This window comes from Lepisma saccharinum, chromosome 9, assembly GCF_977018435.1.
Source record: "Lepisma saccharinum chromosome 9, izLepSacc3.1, whole genome shotgun sequence".
Taxonomy (NCBI): Eukaryota; Metazoa; Arthropoda; class Insecta; order Zygentoma; family Lepismatidae; genus Lepisma; species Lepisma saccharinum.
In genome coordinates this window covers 54,721,188-54,746,038 of record NC_139237.1, presented here as the reverse complement: position 1 = coordinate 54,746,038, position 24,851 = coordinate 54,721,188, and the positions used below count along the sequence as shown (strand labels likewise).

Genomic DNA, 24,851 nt, shown 5'->3' with positions numbered 1-24,851 from the left:
TGTTAGGTGAGCACAGTAGCTGTTAGATTCCTGGTAATCCCCGGCAAACATATGTTTCACCTACTCTGAAAGTAGCCCAGTGGTAGACGTGGAGGTCTAAGTCAGGGTTCGTGACACTACGACAGCCTGTGGCGACTCGCTTGCTAAACTAGAGGAACACAAAGGGTATGGGGTGACGCCCCCGATAAATGATAAACCTCTCACGATATTCAAAGTGGGCATGAAGTAAGAACAACACTAACGATTAAATTTAAACACTTCAATTGACTGGTCTGGCAGGGGTGCGAGAGAATGATAGACAAGGATATAGGAACGTTCATTACCTATAGAACTCGATGTGAAGATCGACCCGCCGATCCGTTGATGAAACTCTCCTGAAATAAAACTCCTTGTGATAGGACACTACTCCTCGCTGTAACTCCTTTTGTATCGATCGGTAATCTGACTTTAAGTTGGAAGCAACAACTATTCACTCCATAACTTTCTTAGTACAACTGCTTGCACAATTCCGAGGTACGACTGTGCACGCGACAGATTTCAGATAACGAGCTATTTATATGAGATTCGAACTTTCGGCCGTTGGGAGACCACATCTCTTGCTAACGGCGTTTTCAGCGTAAAGCTGTGTTTGCATTATCTTCCCTGCGATTCCGGAAGAATTCGTATCTGTGGATTTTTACATCCGCTGAAATGGCAGGTGTCATTTGCTTGAGAGAAGCTCTTTCCAGCTTCTTTCATACTCGGTCCCTTTTTATGAGGTGATTAGACTATCAGGCTATGTTGCCCGGGGTCCTGGGTTCGAGTCATGCCTTCGACATGATACGATATATACATATGTTATGAACTTAAAATTTACTACCAAAGTAACTTGTTTACCTTTCAATAACTCGGTTGTAATTTCACTGTGCCATAACCTACTTCCTTTCCAGCTTTTGTTCATTATATTCAATACCTTAAACAATTCAATGAACTGTTTTAAGTACATAACAACCACACACAAATGTATATTCGCCAATGCGGTATGATATAGCTAACACGCCTCTGTCGCCCCTTTATTTTGAAGGACGTGTTCTAAGATCCACAAGCATGTACACCAAAAATAGAAATTTCGAAATAATATAGAAAACATAGTAAAGCATCAAGATTTCGGCTACCAAGATGGCATTATGTACATTTTCTTATTTAATTATTATTCACAACCAAGCAAAATGTACATATCTATATTTAATAAACGCAACAAAACGTTGTGCTTCATTACTTTTTAAGACTATTCTTCTCGCTCTATTACACCTCACGTTACCAGTTCCCCAGGAACAACAACAATGTTGATACAGCAGCAACAACTCGTACAACAGGTATGTTAAGAAGTTAAAGCAGTAGTACAAAGCCTAGAGTTTTTATCGTGGTTATCGATTCTTTGTGGAGTCTGTGGCTAAGGTAGTTGTAAATACACTCAAACAAGTAATGAAATTTAATATAGATGACGTGAATGACCTACGTAAGAAATTAAAAAGTAAGGTTGGGGCGATTGAACAATTACAGGATAATATTGTTGAGTTGGAAGAGCATCAAACAACATCAACACCTTTTGGTTCCATCATGTAGATTTTCGTAACCTAGTTTTTCCACGACAAAAAATAGACAACAGGTATATTATTAATTTGTTTGAGGCTTTTATAAATATTTTGAGTGCTGGTGATTTGTTTCTGAAATCTTCATTATTCCATTGAGCTTTGAATAAAATTTCAAAGAGATCTGATTATTGGTTATGGAGAAAAAAAATACAATGTAAGCAAGGGTATCTTGTGCCGAGGTTATCAAGAGTGACAGACAAGGCAGATTTAATGAAATGGTTTCGAAGAGCTGTAAAAGTAAAACCATTTAAGATACATTGAAGAAAATGCAGGGGGTTTCTGTCAACCATAATGGAAGGGTGTACACCAAATGTCATCAACATCAGAGACTTAGGGTGACATGACCTCGTTGAAATGGCGTGGAATGACACGTCATACAATTCTAAATTGATAGGAGATAAACATAGCGATGTGATCATAATTATCAGATTGTGACATTGTGATATTATGGCAAATTAAACGCAGATAAATTTAATAAAGAACACAAAAACGACTGCGCTAAACTAATTTAATGAACAGCAACATGAAATAGTTTAAATAACTTGTCCTACTTCAACTTGCGATTGTCACCAGACAAAATATTAGTATTAGTAAAAAATATTCATAGAGTGACGAATGATAACACATTAATCAGAAAACAATATAGATTACATGATATTACGAGAGTGCAAAGATATTAACTTGAAGATTTCAATCTTACCTTCGACTTCATTTTCCATTCATAAAAATTTACACACCCTGCACGTGTGTGTATGTATACATACATACATACATACATACATACATACATACATACAGAAGAATCTTAAATCAAAAACATTAAAAATAAAAATAAAATTTAGTGTTTTTGATTTAAGTGTCTTCACATAACACCATCTGCGTGGTAAATGATTCTTAAATAGTCACAAAATACAAAAGTAAAAGAAAATGGAAAGGTCTCTTACTCGCAATTTTGCTACTGCTGGTTATGCTTTGTTTCCAACAAAATTCTACTGTGAAAAGTTGAGATGGACACACACTTCGAAATCGATTTCTTCTTTTCCCATCTCCATGCAACAATAACTGTCAGCATTAAAAAAGATTAATAACTTAGATTAGTCTGGAGTTGAATGAAGACAGCCCAGTAAGGCCTATAAGAAATGAACAAAAAGAGTAATTACAGCCTCACAGTGACAGCTTTTTCTCCGCTGCAGTAATCATGTATGAACACCCCATTCAAATGTCAATAGCATACCATCTTTCCTGATCGATTTTTCTTCGCATTTTAACTGAAGCTAAAACGAAAGTTTCGCAACATTTTTGAAGCAACGAATGTGATATTTATGGATTTACTAGCTGATTGCCCGGCGTTGCCCGGGTATTTATTTATCTTAATGTTCTATTAGACAGGAATATAATGAATTCTAACTATAGTGCAAAATGATTTTGGAGTTGAACGGCAATGAAAGTGTCCCTATTCATCTCAGCAGCCCTCGAAAACTATGAACTCCACACTAATATCGGTCGTTTTACATGCCACCCCCTTCCCACCGCCGCCCCTACTGTTTTGGAATTGAATTGCATTGGGAGTGTCACTATTTATCTTAGCAACCCCGAAAACTATGGATTTCACACTAATATCGGTCGTTTTACATGTCACCCTTCCCACCCCCACCCCTAGGGGTGCCTTGGAGTTGAACGACATCGGGAGTGTCTCTATTCATATTAGCGACCAAGAAAACTATGGATTCCACAATAATATATGTTGTTTTCGATAATTTTTACATGTCACACCTTCCAACCCCTACCCCTAGGGGTGTCAAGGGTGTCTTAGAGTTGAACGGCATTGGGAGTGTCACTATTCATCTTAGCGACTCCGAAAATGATGGATTCCACACTAATATAGGTCGTTTTATTTCACAATAATATTTGTCGTTTTACATGTCACCACTTCCCACCCCCACCCCTAGGCGTGCCACGGGTACCTTGGAGTTAAACGACATTGCGAGTGTCACTATTGGTCTTAGCGACCCCGAAAACTATGTATTCCGGAATAATATTTGTTGTTTCTGATTATTTTTACATGTCACACCTTCCAACCCCCTCCCCTAGGAATGTCAAGAGTGTCTTCGAGTTGAACGGCATTGGGAGTGTCACTATTCATCATAGCAACCCCGAAAACGATGGATTCCACACTAATATCGGTCGTTTTACATGTCATCCTTTAGCACCTCCACCCCTAAGGGTGCCAAGGGTGTCTTGGAGTTGAACGGCATTGGGAGAGTCACTATTCATCTCAGCAAACCCGTAAACTATGGATTCCATACTAATATCTGTCGTTTTCCATTGTCTTTGCATTTCACTCCTTTCCCACGCCCAACCCTAGTGGAGCCAGGGGTGTCTTAGGGGAACGGCATTGGGAGTGTCACTATTCATCTTAGCGACACCGTCAACTATGGAGTCCACACTAATATCGGTCGTTTTAGATTATTTTTTCAAGTCACCCCTTCCCACCCCCAACCTGAGGGTTGTCAGCGGAGTCTTGGAGTTGAATGCCATTGGAAGTGCCACTATTCATCTTAGTGACCCCGTCAACTATGATTTCCACACTAACATCGGTAATTTTACATGTTACCCTTTTCCCACCACCACCCCTAAAGGTGCCAAAGTTGTATTTGGAGTTGAACGGCATTGGGAGTTTTACTATTCATCATAGCGACCCCGAAAACTATGGATTCCACACTAATATCAGTAGTTTTCGATTATTTTCACATGCCATCTCCTTCCCACCCCCCAACCCTAGGAATGCCAGAGGTGTCTTGGAGTTGAACGGCATTGGAAGTGTCACTATTGATCTTAGCGACACAGAGAACTATGGATTCCACACTAATATAGGTCGTTTTCGATTATTTTTTACATATTAATCCCTTCCCAACCCCACCCCTAGGGGTGCCAGAGGTGTATTGGAGTTGAACGGCATTGGGAGTGTCAGTATTCATCTTAGCTGCTCCGAAAACTATGGATTCCACACTAATATGTGTCGTTTTACATGTCATCTCCTTCCCACCCCCTCCCAAGGGGTGCCAGAGGTGCCTTGGAGTTGAACGGCATTGGGAGTGTCACTATTCATCTTAGCGACCTCGTAAACTATGGATTACACACTAATATCGGTCGTTTTACATGTCTCCCTTTCCTACCCCCACCCCTAAGGGTGCCAGGGGTGTCTTGGAGTTGAACGGCATTGGGAGTATCAAAATTCATATTAGCGACCCCAAAAACTATAGATTCCACACTAATATCGGTCGTTTTCCATTATTTTTACATTTTGTGCATCCATATTTACTCATTTGTTTAGTTTTTGTTACTCTACGTCGCTTTTATCTACTGGATTAATCGCTACAATAGAGATGAATTGATTAAATAGTGATAAGACAAACAAAATTGTACGACAGTTCGAACGTGAGAATTCTTGCATCGAAGCGCGTTACACTAACGAATGCGCCACAGAGTGCTGCATCGCTATAGAGTCGTACAACGCGAATATATAATGTTCATATTTTTTATATGTAGACGGAGCCATGGGGCTGTCTCTCATTGGTAACATGATATTATTGTTATTGCACAGGTTGTTCAAAAAGTAATGTCCCTCTTTTCTTCCTCACTGCAGAAACAAGATATTAAGAGAGAAATTTGTATCCAGCAAGTTGGACTTCTTGCGCATACATGTGTGTAATTTCATGCTTGTCCGACAGAAGCAGTCAGCTAAAATGGCGGAACTGAGATACACCCGCCACAGATAGCGAGCCGTCATTGATTTTTTAGTGGTGGGAAATGAAAGTACTTTAAAAATTCACAGGGGATTGTGTTCTGACCAGGTAAGTGACTTACTCGATAGGTGTACAGTCGGGTGCTGGGATTAACGAATCAAAAGTCAAAATGGGGAGAAGCGGAGCTGGATGATTTGGCGCGATTGGAGGAAACATCTTTTGGGATATTCTTGGGAGTTGTTCCTGTGGATGTACTGACCAGAGGTGCGACGATTAACTCTGTCCTTTACAACAGCAATCTCCACAAACTCCAGAAGCAACTCCAACGAGTTCGGACTTGCAGGGATCCCGCAGATATCTTACTCCTATACGATAACGTTCTCACAAAAACCTGAGAACAATGGAAGCAATTGCCAAACTTGGTTGGTCAGTGTTTCCCCATCCACCCTACAGTCCCATCAGATTTCCTGTTCGGAAAGCGCGTTATGCACGAAACAAAGTTTGAAGACGACGAAAGCATTGTTCTCAACATATGTTTATAAAGCTATTGTACAATAGAAAACTTAATACGTCTAAGGAGATCTTTTTATCTACTTAGGGGGTCAAACAATTGATAATAAGAGTCGATACTGTAGTGAATAACACACACATAAGTATAGAAATATTATATTTTCAAAGTAAAATGCCGATCAAATAATAATTTGATATAGCATTAGGTGGTTATTTAGACAATTTTCAATTATAAATTAAAAATTATTTTCATGAAATCAGATTCAAATGCAAATTTACAACGATCATCACAACGAGACGAACTCTCTTAAATACTTGAAGAATTCTTTTATATAAGTATTTGAGACTGATTTTGAAAATTTGCTTTTCAATTTTTTAAAAAAACACAAGGTGTATGCTTAAACTATAAATTGGTGGATACAGTTGGATGTACTTCGTATTTCTCAAATTGATCTGTAACGAAAACCTATAGTTTGAACACAAATATTACTGACTGATTATTCCGATTCAAACAGGAAAAGCCTTTCAGATTCTTCTAGTCCAAACACCTAGATTTTGACTCTAAATTGGATTTTTTGTCGACTGGATCAAAAGATAAATCAGAGAAATTATACATTTTGAAAAATGCCCAAGCATATGTCCCACCAAAATCAAGATGTCTACCAAGTGTTTCTGTTACTTCTATTGGTGTGAAACTCTAATCTGCAGAAAAACTCTACAGGTCTAACGTTCGAAGGGGAGGTATGGGTTGGATCGTGGATTAATTGCAATACATTCCATGTTGTTTCTTTTAAATTCCCATCTTTTCCACACACATGTGGTTTAATTTGCCAAATGTATTTGAAAGAGGTAATGTTATATCATTATAAATATTTTTATTGTTACTGTTTAAAGGAACAGTAAATAATGGTACATCAACATATAGATAAATTATCTTCGTTCTTATATAGTCTTGACAAATGTTTCACATATTCACTCTTTTCAACACGGCATATGTCCATTTCGTAATCCATGAAGTTTCATACAAATAGTTCAAGAAGGAGAGGTGATGATCGTAGCTTCACTGTTTAACAGGGCGGTCTTAGTTTCTTTCTTTGCTAAATTGCACAAAAAGTTTCCTCCACTCCCTACTCTCGTACGATGCACAGCGTTGCAACTAAACATTTCCATCGAGTGCAAAACTGTTTGAGAGTGTGTTTACCTTCCAAAGCATTATGCGGACACCGATTTGAAAATAAATGTAAAGATTAAGTAGTTATGAATAAGCTTGTTATATAATGCCAGGAATTTCCATTTAAAATTTCACTCAGTGAGAATCATTTTGGTAAAGTCTTGTACAACCTATGGTACAGGGTGTTTCACTCGCTCTCGGCCCCTGATTTTCGACGATGGGGACGTTATTTGGATATGGCGCCACAGTCTCTCTAGTTCTTGCCTGGGTATGCCAGTGCGTCTGAGACAGTCTGCCGTTAAATGCCGAAACGGAGTCCATAAAGGCGTACCAGCGACAATTTATTGCACAGTTTGTGGTCCGAAAACCGCCCGAAAAGTCTTCCATTCAATATTTGATGAAGAAACTGGAACTGGACGTCCAAAACTGACAGAAGCAACCGCACAGGAAGTGAAAAACAGATTGCTGGCCTCACTAATGAAGGCATTGCGTAAATTGTCGTAAGAAATGGGAGTTTCCCCAAGTATGCCAAAAAGCCAATCTGTAACAATTGCAACAATTGCATCCTCCCGAAAAAGTGAAAATAATCAATTAAGAGACGACTTCCAACACTCGCTGTGACGTCACAATGCCTCCCATACACCAAGCTATGTCCGTAGCAAATTTAATTGTATTATAACCAATAGTTTTCTTTTTCTAAGCGAAAATCATGGTCCGAGAGTGAGTGAAACACCCTGTATAATCTAACAATGTCGATGTAAGTAGTTCGATTCAAAGTAACCGTCACAACAGAGCCTAGTTAGTTTCACTCTCAAGAACTGATGGGCAAGTGATGACACTTAACCGGACTTCTCCACAGTGCGCATTATAGGCCACAAGATGGACCATTTTATGTGGTCATGTGTTTTAATCAAATACAGTAGAGGGAAATATTCTCGCTTCGATTTATTGGTTATTGGTACGGCGATAACCAAATGTATTAGGGAGACTGGTTGGACCCTATAACCTTTGACTGGGCTATTTCATTGCATCGGGCTATACTAGATAAAGCGCTGATGTAGAGGGAGTTGCGGCAACAAAATACCTTTGCAATAATCTAAGCTGTTGGTGGACACATCATATACATTGCGCTAATTTTCTTTAATTGCGTGCTGGTCTCGCTATGGTACACCCCCATATGCTCCAGGGGGAAGACCCCGGAATTCCCTCCGGACCCGTGGACGACGAAAGTCCTTCCGGCGTAACCAATGGCAACGTTGGATGAACCTTGGTGGAGGTGGGTTTCGATGTCTATGGAAATGTCGCTTCTGTCCGATGTCGTCGATCTGATCTCCGTGTCGCGGTCTTCGTCTCCGAAGCGGCTGCGGTTCGCCTGCCTGCTCCTTGAGGAGTACCACCGGCGGGCTCTTGGGGCGGCACTCTGCTGGAACGTCGAGCGCCGCTGCTGTTGCTTGGCAGGGTCGTCTCGCCGGTACAGCTTGAACTTGAACATCACGTACGTCACGACGATGGCCAAGAAAAAGACAAGGAACGAGTATTCGCCTTTCTTGATGGCAGTAGATTTCCCCTCTGGAACGAAAACAACAACTTGCTTTCATATCATATTCTTAGGATGGTATGCATCAAATTCTTCACATGAGGCACTCAGAATACAAGTTTCGACACGATGATAGTGTTTCACTGATCTAACGTAATGGCTCCGTAGTTGAACTGTTTGGATTTGCATTACAGCACTTTCTAAACCACTGATCCAATTGAAACGTTGAGACCAAATATCTCGAAATAATTTATATTGACAGTTGTATTCCGACTACCTCATATGTAAGATTTTTTTTCTAAAATTAGTAGTTAGTACAACAGATTTGACTTTTGAGTTTTTGCTATAACTCCACTTCACCCACAAATAGGTCAATAGGGACTGCCCTACAGTTTAAAGTGTAATCAGACCCCCTAAATTTTGTTCATTAGCACTCAGTTTATGTTTAATTGATACATTTTTCTTTACACACACGCGCACGCGCGCGCGTACGCCTTCACACATAAACATTTATTATAATATATTCTATAGCAATGCTGTAATACGTATTATGAACAAAACACTGTACTTGATCAAAGTTTACTTTTAATGAAATAAGTAGTGGGGTTAAAGCTATAACAAGGACCACTTACAAGTGTAGAAAAGAAGAGCTCAAATAATTGAATAATCCGATTTGCTTACACTTAAAACAATGGCAAGAGGGGCTTATACCCTAATTCTTCAGGTGTGATATGCTCTGATTTTTAAGAAATTCTGAATTTTAGTGTAGAAAAAGAAGAAGCCTCTCAGATAGATTTGTTTATACTTAAAACAATGGCAAGAGGGGTTTATATTCCAATTTTTCAGGTGTGATATGCTCTGATTTTTAAGAAATTCTGAATTCAAGTGTAGAAAAAGATGAAGCCTCTCAGATAGATTTGCCTATACTTAAAATTATGCCAAGTTCCCATATCATCTTATTGTTTATAGTGTGTTTTTTCTGTCAAAATCCCAAGAATCTTGAATCCCCCCCCCCTCAGACAGATTCGGCCATGTGTGTAAAAGCTATATCTGTGTGAATGTTGTTTATAAACTTGTCAAAAATATGGCTTTTTGATATTATTTTTGGCCATATTTCTAAGCTCTACAATTCTATTGCTTGGGGTAAGCAATTATAGCTCGGAAAAATGCATGAATTGATATTAATCTATCAAAAGACTAATGTTTTGCCTCCATGCCTTGCCGGCACGCAAGAGATAAAATCTACACGCTAGAAGGGGACATTAATAATTTTTCTGTGCGATTCACTGAAGGGGCCATTAATCTTTCTGTGCGACAGGGGGAAAAGTGTAACATGTCTGCAACATGTAAAAGTGCAACAAAGATTAAGATAAAGATACACATTTTCTGACATAGAGGCAATGAACTGCCCCTCTTCATGTTGAAAGCAATTCTATTCTGATAATATGTGCCTAGGCAAGACTTGGAGAATATTATGACAGAAACAAAATCCAATTTTGTCTGTATCAAGGTCTTCAGAACCCAGTAAAATGTGGGCATATTCTATTTGGAGACGTGTTAATATTGTGGCCTTGTAATCAGGGACTTTGGGTTCGAGTCCTGATAAAATGTATAAGATTGAAATACATACAACTGCCCACACATAAGATATTCACTGCTAGCTGATATACAGTTGAGGTTTGTGTGTTGTACAACAGGATAATACAGCAAATATCTTCTAGAACTGCTCTGTGACCCTCTCATTTCTTACATCATAAACATATGATTTTTCTCCTATGAGAATAACACTACATATGGTGTCATCAGGTAATGCCTCATGGAATTCACAGATAATTTTAATATTTGTTCTGTCATTCACCACAACTTGTTTCCTTTTTGAAGTGTTAATTACAAACATGGGTCTCTGTGCCTTGAATTCATCTGGTGTGTAATACATGTCAGTGTTGCCAGTAGTGACTCTTTTGAAAGCCGTAAAAGCCTCATATAATTTGAGGAAATCATTCTTGGACATGTCTAAATTGTAATTTTCTCTAGGAAAGACCTCATTTCTGCCATTTTTAAGATATATGTTCTTGATGTTGCAGTTATCAAATTTACTTGAATTTTTTTCCTGATTATTGTTTCTTCCAGTCTGAAACAGTACTACTACAAAATCAGGCATGTCGTATTGAATACTGGAGAATGAATTTGTGGCATCAAATTCATAATAAGAACCAGATGCGGGCTTCTGTACACATTGATATGTATAAAATTGCAGAGGAACCTGTGGATTTTTTATTATATCTGCTTTGTATTTAAGAGCATAACTGGCCTCATACTCAACAACAGGGATTCTTAACTCCATAGTCTGAATAATGCATTTGCCTGCATCAGGTAGGGTATTAGGCAGAGCTTCTCCTGTAGAGTTTATTGCACTGTACCTCATCAAAGCATTATTATCATTTGCAGCTCTTCTAAATGTAATTCTTAACCCACCCTTCCACATAATTTCTTTGTAATCTGAGAAGAATCCTGGCAATAGGCGCATCGGGAACAGCACTGTGTGGTTCTTAGATAATATCTTATCACCAGCCTCAAAACCACCGATTTTGTAGTATGAAGCCTCGGTTTTGGATAATTTTAATGTGGCCAAAGCTGTGGAGGTAATGCCGGGATAATCCACTCTGTTTATAACAACGCCATGCTTTCTGATCTCAATTTCAGAGAATAGATGCGGCACAAAATTGTCTACAAGTCTTATATTTGTATTTGCCGGATAATCTGTTCCATCGAGCTTTACAACATCAAATTTGATGTATAGATCTGCTCTGTGGGGGTGTATAAATCCATCCCCTACATCAAGATCAACCTCAACCTCTGTGTTGGGTTGATTTAAATTTGCAAATGTCCTCCTGTTTGGGGGGAATGATTGTAGCTCATAACTCTCAATATTTTCCATTTTTTTTTCTTGTATGTATTTTTATTTAAATATTAATCTCTATGATGGCAGTTGTTGTGGCTCCAGCAAAATCAACTAATTCTTCTTTTTCATTAGTGACCATCAATTCAATATTATCTATTCTATTATGACACACAGGAAAATATAATGTTGGGGATGGATTGTAGATAATAGGCTCCATGAATTCAGAATTAGGCTTGAATGTTGCAATAATGCCTGTTTGTTTGTGAGTGCCTATGCCATTTGATTTGGTGATCATACCCTCAGCCACATTACAGTGAATATTCAGAGTTTCTATGGCTAAGAATTTAGGTATATTCATAGCAGTGTGTTTGATGCCTGGTTCAAGTTTTGTGTTGTTCTCAAATCCTAACAGCTCTCCTATAGTACCCAGATCCACTGTTTCTGTAGCAGATACAATTTCTACTCTGTGAGTGACAGAATTTTGACTTAACACTACACCTCTGGGTAATTGAGCATTTAGAGTGGATAGATTATATTGCCCTGGAGTAATGACAATTTTTTCATCCCCTACTGCAATTGTGTTGTTGTGGTGTGTAATATTAGGGATTAGGTACATGCCATAAAATGCTCTGAGAGCTATTGTTTTGGGATATACAATATCATCATGTAATTTGAGTTTCAATATTGAATTTTGGCTGGTGAGATGAAATACCCCCATGATGTTTCAGATACCACAAGGCTTTTTGAAAATCTTCAATTGATGGTTTATTTATTTGAGACATATATCTAAGAACTGATAAACACAAATGTCCGCAATTAACATCTTTGAAATTTTGAACACGGGCATTATTGTAATAAAGATTAGCTGAATTTAGATATTTTATTAAATTTTCAGGTGGAACACCTCCAAATGAATCAAACACAAATGCCTCATCTTTTAAATATTTAAGATAACAAATCCAGTGAGTGCCTTGATTTTTGTACTCATCCAAATTAACAATGCCACACTCTTTGTTGAGTGGTTGTTCTGGCAAAGAATCAGACATGTACACACCTCTAAAATGTTTGATGCCCAATGGCTTGATTAAAGCTTCAATATCTTGGTTTGTAAGCGGCTCTTGTTTTTTTTAAACTTATTCATGGCTCTTTTAACACCTTTGCCTTGTTTTTCCATTGCCAGGTTATGGCGCCTCTGCTCATCTAATTCTGCCCTATTTTTCTTGGCATCTATTACTGTTTTTGCTATGGCGGCTGATCCCCCGGCCAAGCTCCCAACAGCCCCGAGAGCAGCTAAGATGGCAGGGATGGTAAATATGAATCCCCCCACATGTGATTTTTTTCTTGATTGCTGTAATTTTTTTAATTGGGGGGTACTAAGTAACAATTTCATACCATGCCGCTTTGCAAGACAAGAATTTTTTTTCTTGCGCTGCTTTTTGGTTAAAAGACTGTCAATAGTTTTAAGAGATTTGAGACCTGCATAAGGTATTTGATACATAACACCCTTGGCCTTCATTGTAGGTTTATTATATACATATTCACAGCCCCCACCCCAATTTTTGTTTGGTGTTCATGGCTATGGTGGTTCCCAATGCTGCTATTTTTTCACTTAAAGAAGCATCTTTGCTTACAAATCTGCCAAATGCAGCCTCTTCTAATTTCTTGTCTGCAACATGTCTCTTGTCAAGATCAGAATGTGTGTTGTATGCAATATCATGGTCTCTACAAGCAGCATCTAAGGGATTAACACCAGGATCACCTCTGTTTAATCTATGATCCAATTTTGTACCGGGACCACAATATTGATAGCCTGGAATGTGTAGTTCAAATGGCAGCTTGTTTATAATGTCATTAACAAGGCCCCGACCCTCAGAAATATTCCAAAATTTAGGTGGTAGAGTATTAATAATTTTTATAAGATATCCAATCCCCTTAGTGTCATTCACTATAAAATTAGACAATTTGGTGCTTATCATGTCCATAATTCCAACCTTTTCATTGTAAAAATTGTGGTTCCCAGCATTTTCTTCACCAGCTATCACCAATAACCTATCTACAAGTTTCCTGACATCATCAACCCACACAAATTCTTTGGGCAGGGTGTTGTATTGTTTGATTCCACTGCCAGTCTTGATCTGTGACCATATGGGCTTGATTAAATTGTTGTATTTTGCCCCACTGCTTGACTTAACCCTTTTTTGTGTGGGATCATTGTTCTGGTATAGAGCATCTGATTTTATTAATATTTCTTTGTAATCCTCATAATCCTGATCTGCATAGCTGCCAGGCCTTTTCCTAGTCATCAATTCCCATAATCCAGGTGTGCCGGTGTACTTAACAAAAGCACCTTTTTCTCCGAGACGAGATTCTGAATATACAATTATATCATCTCCCATAAATGTTACTCTGAAATTGCCAATTCTATGTATGATGCTGCCATCAAGCTCTGTGTCAGCATATAAGCCAAAAACCTCATCTTTATTGTCTTTAGGTGTAGTTAAATATTTTTGAGCAAGAAGACCCAATTCAATAGGATCCTGACTAGCCTCAATTCTTCTAGGAGCAATAGGACTAGGTGTATGAATACTGGAAAGTGGGGTGATTGGATAATCTAATATGTTCCTTGCAGCTACAGGTACAAGCTCTGTGAGCAAATTTTGATTTTGCTCTGTAACAGTTTTGATATTCTTACCTAAATTATTAATAGCATCAATTACAGGCTGTTCTGTTTGTTTGTGTTTTTCATAAATTCCACGGTTCTCTGATTTCCATCCCTTAAATCTTTTTACAAGATAATCTCTTAACTTAAGATCATCAATGATTGGCCTTTTCATGGTTATTTATTTATGTTTCAATGTCTAGAAAATTGTTGATTTTATTTCTGTATTTGCCAGTATTGGGTGTTCTTGTCATATCAATTGTGACAAACCCATAACTGTCCTGGCTCCAGCACTTGCTGCAAAACTTGGAAAAATCATTGTAGCTCAAGTCCCCACCTACATATTCATCATGTATGTGTTTGAGGTTGGTATGGTCTTGATGAAATACACATATAAAATTGCTGTTGTCCCGGATCAGTTGCTTGGGTATTTTTGAAAAAGTCTGTGCCAGGTAGAAGCAATCAATGTTTTTGTGCCGGCCCTGTGTAAAGAAATTTCTAACCTTGTTTTGATTATCCAATATAATGTCATCAAACACAACAACAGAATTATCGAGACATTCATGAAGTGGCTTAACATCTGGTTCAAAAGTGGCAATATCCAATCCATCATATAGCTTCATCAGCTGCTGATATTTTAATTGTTCCAAGCTCTTAGAGAAGATATACAAGTGCCTGTTTTTCCAGTCTAACCAGTTGGGTGCCAATAAAAAATTATCAACCATTAATGTAGTTTTACCACAAGCAGATGGCCCAACAATAAGACACCTAATATTATCAGGTAGCAAGTTGCCATTTCTCTTATTTTGTTGTTCAGGTTCTGGCAGCCTTTTTATAACATCCCAGGTGCTCATATTATTATTTTGTTTGCATCGATCCAGCTGTGTTCTGGAAGTCCCAGCCATTTGACAAGTAACTTGTTGCCTTTTCTGCGGATAATTTTTTCTATGAGATATGTGTCAGGCTGTTTAGTTTTGCTGAGCTCTTGTTCATAGAACCTGCCTTTGAGAATTTCTCCTCGGTGATCCTTTATTATATATGTGTTAAGGGTCCCAGGTTTAACCTGAACCACTGTAAATAATTCACCGCTCCAGTTTCTTGTAAAGCCTCTCTTGAATAAGTGCTTATATTTGCTTATTCTTACTTGATCCCCCACCTTGTATTTGGCCTTTCTTGTTGTTGGCTGATATCTAGGATAATAAACAGTGCTGATCAATTTTTGCTCATCAGATGAAGTTACTTCAGAGGGTTTCATGTTGATTGTGGAATGGACCGAGTTGTTATATTTATGTAGAAGTTCTGGAAGAATATTAATCCATTTATAATTACCTTGGAGGGTAAATTGTTTATACATAACATTTTTTAAGGTTCTGTTGAATCTCTCTACAATTGAGGCTTTGAGATCACTGTAACTCGAATAATGTTGTATTGCCTGGCTTTTAATAAATTGTTGAAACACTGAATTATAAAATTCTTTGCCATTATCTGTTTGCAAATAGCGCGGGGATCTTCCACTCTGATTGATGATTGTTCTGATGGCTTCTGTAACACATTTTCCAGTCTTGGATTTGAGTGGCACAGCCCAGGCAAATTTTGAAAATGTGTCTATTACAGTGAGTAGATACTTGTAGCCCTTGTTGATTTTGTCTAAGTTTTTCAACTGTCCACTTGCTATTTCAATCAAGTCGCTCTGCCATAAATCATCTATGCCTTTTGTGACTACTGGGAGTCTCTTAAAATTATGTCGGGCTTGTCTGTGTAATTCATCAACAATAATTTGTCTAGACATAATATGTAAACAAGAATATTGCAACTATGGGGTGTTCAGCAGCTGATACTACAGGATTTTCTAAATATAATTTGTCCCCAATATGTATTTTAAATTCCAAAGAGCCATCATCTTCAGTATAGGCTGTTTCTAATGTATTGGGATCTGTAAAATCCTCCAATTCTACACTGGTGATTTTCACTTTGTTATCAGCATTTGTTATTGATAAGGTGGGGTAGTGGTGTGCCTGTGGCTGAAGCCAATATTTGATCTTGATTGGTCTCAATGTGCCCCCAACAAAAAATTGGTAATAAAATTGTGCAGGGGACAGCATATATATTTTGCCACCTGGTGTAAATGGAGAATCATATTCTTTGTTGGGGATGCTGTACAATTCAAGAATTACTGAATGTTTAGGATTTTCAATTATGCCTGTTATTTCCTTTTCTGCTGTGAGCAATCTACTTGTTACAGATTCAAGGTGCTCATTGATGGTCCTAACAACATCATCATGGCCCGGCTTTATTTTTATGTCCACAACAAGTTTTTTGTATTGTTGCACAATATCTTGAAGCTGGGTGGCAAAAACAGACAGAGCATTTGCTTGATTGGATTCCATGGTCCCTAGCTGTTGCTTGATATTAGCAACAATTTGTTGCAAATTTTCAACAATTGCTAATTTTGAATTTTGAGCTGTAAGATCATGGACCTGTCTTCTGATATCCTCAAACAGGGCATGCAATTCATTAATATGTTGATTGGTTGGTAGAGTGGCCACTGTCTGTGTGAGATATTTGATCTCTGCCTGGATATTCTTGATATCTTCTGATTTCAATATCCTATTCACTGCCCTCTTAATATTTTTAAGTTCCTGTGATGTAGGCAAATTTGATACTGTATTTTGCAAAAATTCAAGTGCCAATTTCACATCATTTAATTCAGAAGCATGAGCCACATTTTGCATAGCATTTTGGAGCAGGGCTATATCTGCCTGAGAGGGTGTGGATTGTTGTAAAATTTCAAGTTTTGTTTGGATATCATCTATCAAATGATGAAAATGAGACAGTTCAGATTCAGTGTTGAGGTTTTCAAGCTTTGTGATTTGTTGCTGGACACTAACAAGGGTATCTACAATCCCAGGCAATCTGGATTGTAGTACATTTGCCAAATCACTTTGCACTGCTGCTATTGTACCCTCAAGATGGGTTATGGAACTTTGAATTTTTCCAAAATCTTCATATGTTTCAAGTTGCAGCTTAATATTTGCTACACTCCGAGTTATTGCATTCAAAGCATCAGAAGATGGCAAATTGTTCATAAAATTTTCAAGTGTCTCAATTTTTTCTTTAACCTCGGCTATGGCATTGTTCAGAGGGTCCAGATTAGGTATTTGGAGTGACTGAATCTGTTCCTTTAGAGTGGAAATCACCAGATCAAAATCTTCTTGTGATTTTATGCTTTTGACAATTGTTTGGAGCTGTGTCTGGACATTATTTATCTGCTCTTCCAATTGTTGTTTTAATTGCTCAGAGTTGTTAGCCTGGGTCTTAAATTTGGCTTGAAGAGCTGCAACAGCTTCTTCTAAACTTTGAAAATTATCTAATGTGGCCAGGTCAGTATATTTCTGAAGCAGCAATTTGAGTTCATAATCAATTTTAAGAAGAGGGTCCATGCATTGTGATTGCAAATTTGTAATTTCTAATTGAAGACTGGCATTGAGTGTGGTTTGTAAAGCTTGTAAATCACTTCTTAATTTCTTGACTCTGACATCAAGCATCAAAATCTCATCACTGTGATCTTCATGTCTTGTATGGCCAAAAATATCATTAGGCATTTTGTTTAGTAGTTATTTATTATAGAATATTTGATTCTTAATTCTATAAAAAAGGGTATAAGCTTGTCATAAGATCCAGGGACCTCAATATATAAGCAGTCACCAGCAGAAACTGTATAAACAGTGCCAGAAACCATGTTTGAGTGCTTAATTCTATAAATATTTCTCCCTACTGAAATTTTAACATCACCCTCAGGGGTTGTAATAAATTGCAATTGCCCACCTACAGGTAATTGGTAATGATTTAAATTATTGTTAAATATGTACAATATTTTGCCTGTTTCATCATCAACATCTGTAAGTATGCTGTTCAGATGAATAATTAACAAGCCACTCAGTTTAGATATGATATCAGAAGAAGGTAGTGGTGTTGGCAGGTCCATAATACCTTGTTTTTGAACCCAAATAAGTTCATAGGCATGTTTATTTATTTCAAATCATGCTCTGGAATTGGGCATTGATTGCCATTTTTCAAATCACAATGACCCCATGGTAAAGTATGAATGCCACATGATAAAATGCATCTCTTATCATCATGTGGGTCCAGAGCCACTTTTCTTACAACATTTGACGTCAATAAGTGATCCACACTCTGAATTCTGGATTCTGATGTTCTGATTAAACTCTGGGATTTGAGGCAATTTTTATAATCTTCAAATTGGAGCTCTTTTTCAACAGTTACTTTGCCAATACCCTTGGCCTTTTTGGCAGCAACACCACTACATGTTTTAAAACTGTACATCTTGGCACTTAACCCAGCAAATTCCACAATAACATCACCAAGTGTCTCATCTTTTAACTTGCCAGGCACTTTTTTGTTGTGGTGGTGTTGAATCTTTGTATGTTCACTGGTGTCAAAATATTTAAACAATTCAGGCTGGGACATATCTTGATAAACATCTTCTGTTTTAATATCAAGAATAAAACTATCCGTGTCCATGTACATCAATTTTATATTATCACCATAAAAAGGCTTCAACACATCATAATACAATATTAACATATGTAATTTGGCCAATTCCAATATTGCAGCCCCTACATAAATAGGTTTATCAAATTTAATCTTTGTTTTTTTCATGTTGAAAAGTGCCATATTTTCATCATAAATTCTTCTATAATTGAAATTAGGCTTTGCAACCAATTTTTTACTCAGGCTGGGGTCAGTAATTATTTTAACATCGGTATGTTTTCTGACATTTTCAATTGTTTTGCCATATACAGAATTGACCATCAATTTAAACAAGGCCTTATCAAATTGGCTCTTTGCAGATGTTCGAAGCTCCGTGTTTGTATCAATATATGATTTCAACCATTTTGAGTGCCTGAACCTCAAAACTTTTCTAAGTTTGGTCACTTGAACACCATGTTTCATCAGGAACTGGAGGTTTTTGTAATATATGACATAGCCTTGTTTTGGATCCAGTGTCATCATGAGCTTCTTCTGTTTAGAGCCAGGTGAGCACTGAACCTCGGGAATTGGGGGCAGATCAGAAAATTTATTGTGCAAATCATCAGGAATTGTCAGATCAACCTCTAAGAAGAGGCCATAGTCACTGTCATCAAAATCCTGAAGATCCTCAATATTGAAATCTTCAACCCATTCAAGCCCTGCATGTGGCAGTTTTTGCATCATGGCATGACCATAGAGGCTGTTGGCATCTACATACAGTATATAATTTGATGGCCGTGCTGGATTATAACCACGAATATATTTGTTATTTGCTCTGGCATATCTCTGGGAACATTGCACCATGCCTCCTCTTATATCTTGCTCCATAAACAGATACATATCTTGATCCTGGATCAGATCCAATGGCATTTTGGTATTTAAAAACATTGCATCCCATGCTAGGCCCGGGGCACTGAAAAAATACACTGGGTCCAGTCCATAATTTTGCATAGAAGATTTTCTGAATGTCTGCATTATATCTGCTGAGAGGGTCACATCAAGTTTCAAATATGCCATGTGATAATCACCAAATGTCCGGCATTTTAAATTGTTCCACACCAATTGGGCATGGTGATAATCCTCATCTGTGATTCCAGAACCTCTGATTTTGCTGTAAAACTCATGTTGTGGTGGCAGGGAGCACTCATCAAATTTAGAAAAATCTGTAACATAATCATATGGATATACACCCTTCCGCCTAATTAATTTCAGGTCCTGATTTGGAAACAATGCACGTGTGATTTTGAATTGATCATCAGATAATTGAGTGGCCAGTGTATCCAGGCTAGCAGATAAAAATCTGTAAGAATCAAGAAATCTTATGTGAATAGGAACACCATTAACTTTAATGATTTTGCTAATAGATATATATTTCTCATCATTTTCAGCTAAAATATTTAAATTCTGCTTCTCAAACCCCTCGTATCTGATCAAATGATGGAAATCATAATTGGATGCTCCATGACAAAATATAGGGACAAATTTTGGTCTCTTGATCTTAATATTACAGCTATTACACAGGGGCATTTTGAATTTACAATCTGTATGAGAATGGTGTTTCACCTTGATATTTGTATCTGAAAATTCAGAATCACATACCGGGCATTTTTCTGCATTGTTGAAATCTTCAATCTGTTTCTCTGTTAAAGGCAACATGGGTTTTGATTTTAATAAAATATTAGATGCTATGTAACGGCACTCATTTTCTATTCTATGTGCAAATATTTTGATGGCATCTGGCCCCATGTATGAATATTCTTTACTAACAACACCATCCTGTACAACCACATAACAAAAGCTGGAAGGTTCATGTAGCTGGTATGGTGTAATTGAAGATTCTTCAGGATCTGGATTGCAGGATGCAAGAGATTTGAGGATTGATTCAAAATCACAGACAATATATGCTGGGTGTTCCAACAAGGCTTCAAACTTTTTGAATTTTGCTTTTTCACTTGGATTAGGCATCACCATATGAACAGGTTTATGATTGCCACAATATTTCAGATGCTCAATTAACTTGTTTTTTGCAATTTCTGCATTTTTTCCTGAACCCTATTCACCATTTTTTGACCATCAAGTACAGTTAAACATCTTCTGCACAACTTAAATATTCTATTAGATTTGTCTAGTTGTGTTCTCACTAAAGCTTCAAGATTATGTATCAGAGTGTAATGGTGTGTGCCATCCCCTTCAATTAAGAGCAAATCAATCGGAACAGCAGATTCATCATCAATTGTACTGATTCTGAGAGGTTCTATCGGGCAATTGCCAGTGGAACAAATAAATACATTAATAGATAATTGTTTGCCATTAATATCCCGGGCCTTTTTTTCAAATTTATCAATATTCTGAACAGACATTGGATATTCTAAACCCTCCATTGCTTCATCAAAATCATGTTCATGTTGTTTGTAATAATTTATTCGCTCAGAATGCCTTGAAACTGGAAACAAAGCAGCTAATATACACCACAAAAAGCATTTCTGGTCGGTATTTTCAATATTAACCACGGCTCTTCTGTTTTTAATATTATCAGGTAATGGCAAATATGTAGATCCTTGTAATGGGCTGAATTCAGAAATATTAACATATAACTTGTGTGGAGAACCGCATAGGCTCCATCCAGACTCTTTTGCTGCAAATTCAGAGTGTTTAATGTTCAATTGATCTATCAACCTGCTTATTATTCTGTCCGAATTTGCATTTGAATATACCGGTACAGTTTCTGTTATGTGGGGCTGTGTAAATTTTGTGCCATTTGGCTTCTTATATTGTGTATACAATTTGAGGGACAGCTTATAAGAGCCATTTTGTGCATTTAGAATTGCCTGCACATCAGGATTTACACTGTTCAAAAAATTCTCAATGCCACATCTTGGCTCTGATACAAACCGATAATCTCTTAGTTGGGCATTAAATCTGCTATGGATAGGTGGTGCATAGCGTGGCTGCTTTGCAGGTCCAGCATTAACAGGTGCATCATGCTTCCTTTTCAGACCAGATGTAGATGCTTGTGGGGGCAATATTGATGACTGTGCATAAGAATTACACTTATGCCATTTGTAATATGCCTTGCTTAATATTTTATGGCATCTTGGACACATTTTTGTGGCCTTTCTCCATTTCTTACGGTCACAAATAAACCGGTGCCTAGCCCAATTAGAACTAGATATATTTTTATTACACTGATTGCAATATTTTTGTTTTGGCATTTTTTCTTGTTGTTTATTATATAAGATTTTCTGGGCTTCAATTCAAAACTTTATACTTAATAAAAATATCAGTTGGGTTCAGCAGTTAGTGGCTGAGCTGGTGCTTTTATACCCAAACAACAGCAGTAACTAGGTTTTGGTGATAGTTTTGCTGATGTACAACACACTACACCAGGTTTAAAACCTCATCTCTATATCAACTAAATACAATTCAAAATTGGATTTTGAATTGTGCAATAAATATTCTGTAAGTCTCACTTGTGTTTATATTAACAGAAGAAGAAAAAACCAGAATTGTATTCAGGATTGCATGTTTTCATACAAAAAAGCCATATTTTTGACAAGTTTATAAACAACATTCACACAGATATAGCTTTTACACACATGGCCGAATCTGTCTGAGGGGGGGGGATTCAAGATTCTTGGGATTTTGACAGAAAAAACACACTATAAACAATAAGATGATATGGGAACTTGGCATAATTTTAAGTATAGGCAAATCTATCTGAGAGGCTTCATCTTTTTCTACACTTGAATTCAGAATTTCTTAAAAATCAGAGCATATCACACCTGAAAAATTGGAATATAAACCCCTCTTGCCATTGTTTTAAGTATAAACAAATCTATCTGAGAGGCTTCTTCTTTTTCTACACTAAAATTCAGAATTTCTTAAAAATCAGAGCATATCACACCTGAAGAATTAGGGTATAAGCCCCTCTTGCCATTGTTTTAAGTGTAAGCAAATCGGATTATTCAATTATTTGAGCTCTTCTTTTCTACACTTGTAAGTGGTCCTTGTTATAGCATTAACCCCACTACTGAAATAGAAAAACATTCATAAGGAAGATTTCGAAAATTATATGCGTATTTATAATTCCGAAACTTATTTCTAATTTTCAAGTAAAGAATTAATACAAAGAATAGGTTACTTAAACCTTTTCCAGTCTTCCCCATTTTTCATGAAACAATCCATCATATTCATTGTCGCCTTTAACCTAGAGAGATAGTAAGCAAATTTTAAAAGAAATCAATGACAGAAAGATCAATTTACGCAAATTTTTCTTACACCAGATAAATTTGTTCAATAATGATAATAATGCAAACCCTTCTCACTTCCAGTAGATGTCAGCCCTCGCACCTCCGTGAAACTAATGAGCAGCTTGAACTCGGACAGCATCCACTGGTACTTGCTCTGGAGGGTGCAGCTGAACTGCTTGAAGCAGGGGCGCTTAGGGAGGAGTTTCACCAGGGTGTCCAATTTCTTGAAGCTAGGCTTTTCGTACTTGAACGGTCTCTCGCTGCTGCTTTTCCTCACGAGCAACTCTATCTCACTAAGGTGTTGGAAAACACAGTTTTTCAGAAACTGCTGGTGGAGCTCAAAGAACTGCAGAACTAGAATTCCTCTTCCGGATAGTTGGGAAAGTGTAGAATCTGCAAGACGAGAATTAGTATAAACGTTTGTTTTTATTAAGGGTTTGGATCTGTGTCAATAAACCAAAATTCTCGATAATTTTAAGCTAGTTTGGAAACTGGAAAGAATGAGAGATATTGCTCTTCATGGGAAAATTAGCATTGAAAACCTCCTTGATAATGACATTCCCGATCCTACTGTCAGAATAACAGATTATATGAGGTTTGAGAGCTTAATTATGTATAAAAATATTAAAAATCTGGGTAAGTTTGGCTTGGTTATCAAACTGGGAAAATTAGAAATTTTGTCAAAAAGTTGAAAATTATCAGTTCTTCCATCAAAACGAAATTTTGGATCACACTTAGGAAATGACAGACATATGAGTTTTAACGACTTAGATCTGTGTGAAAATACAAAAATTCTCGATAAATTTTATCTGGTTTAGAAACTAGAAGAAGTAAGAGATATTGTTCTTCATGGGTAAATTAGCATTGATCGCATACTTGCATAACAATGAAATGGTGGTACCTAGTTTCGAAATAACAGCTTTACTAGGTCATTCAAGTATGACCGGGACTGATTTTTTTTTTTTTTTTTTTTTTTTTTTTTTTTTAAAAAAACAACCTGTCATGCGCAGCAGTTGTGCGTTCTTGGGAGAATAGAGTTACAACCCACCCTCCCTCCCGCACAGGTTAGAACTAGGGATGGCCAAACGGATCCAAAAGTTTCGGATCTGGATCCGGATCCGAGAGTTCCTGATCTGGATCCGGATCCAAAAGTTCCGGATCTGGATCCGGATCCGGATCCGAGAGTTTCGTATCTCAATCCAATTATAATATTACCACACCTTAAAAGGTATTATGATCTTCGATTACAAGGAAATTTTTCGTTAGTCCTACAAGATTTTTTTCAAGTGTCGTTCCTAAAATACTTTGCTACGCATCGGCTAACACACTCGTGCACAAATGTCAGAGGTGATTTTGTAAATGCCATTGAAACGAATATGTATTCATTCGAATGTATTGGAAATGAAAACACACGTAAATGTGAGACATTCCATTCCAGGATGAAACCTTTAACACATATAACAAGTTAGAAATGTTATACAAAAATTATACAATTGTTCTACAGTTACAGTTTTACAAATTAAAATAAAACATTATAATATATGCATGTTAAATAATTACAAAGTGTAAGACTAACAAGGGAGGTTATCTAAGTGTCCCCCTCCGAAACTTGGCAGTATAGTGGAGCCCAAAGGAAGAATTACGTGTTTTTTTGTTTCAGCTAAAAAACGGTTTTAGGGGGCAAAACCCCCTCAAATGTCAAGATGAGGACAAATTGAAATGAGGATCTGACCCCTTTGTCCCTCCGATTTCCATGAAACTTGGCAGGTGTATAGTGGGGCCCAAAGGAAGAAATACGTGTTTTTTGTTTCAGCTAAAAAATGGTTTTAGGGGGAAAAACCCCCTCAAATGTCAAGATGAGGACAAATTGAAGTGTGGATCTGACCCTGTG

At 37.3% G+C, this 24,851-nt stretch overlaps 1 protein-coding gene across 2 annotated transcripts in view; it reads right to left on the bottom strand.

Annotated features, from left to right (window-relative positions):
• Window positions 1-5,776: 5,776 nt before the first annotated feature.
• LOC145992672 (uncharacterized) overlaps window positions 5,777-24,851 on the bottom strand; it is a 31,190-nt gene continuing 12,115 nt past the window's right edge. The window contains exons 4-5 of one of the 2 annotated variants that reach the window (XM_083129047.1): window positions 23,027-23,353; window positions 5,777-8,630 (exon numbers count right to left, since the gene is read on the bottom strand). In XM_083129047.1, the coding sequence (XP_082985173.1) occupies window positions 8,158-8,630; window positions 23,027-23,353 (800 nt within the window). In that variant the 3' untranslated portion in view covers window positions 5,777-8,157. The remainder of the gene's footprint in view (window positions 8,631-23,026; window positions 23,354-24,851) is intronic. The other variant, XM_083129048.1, reaches the window with a different exon arrangement.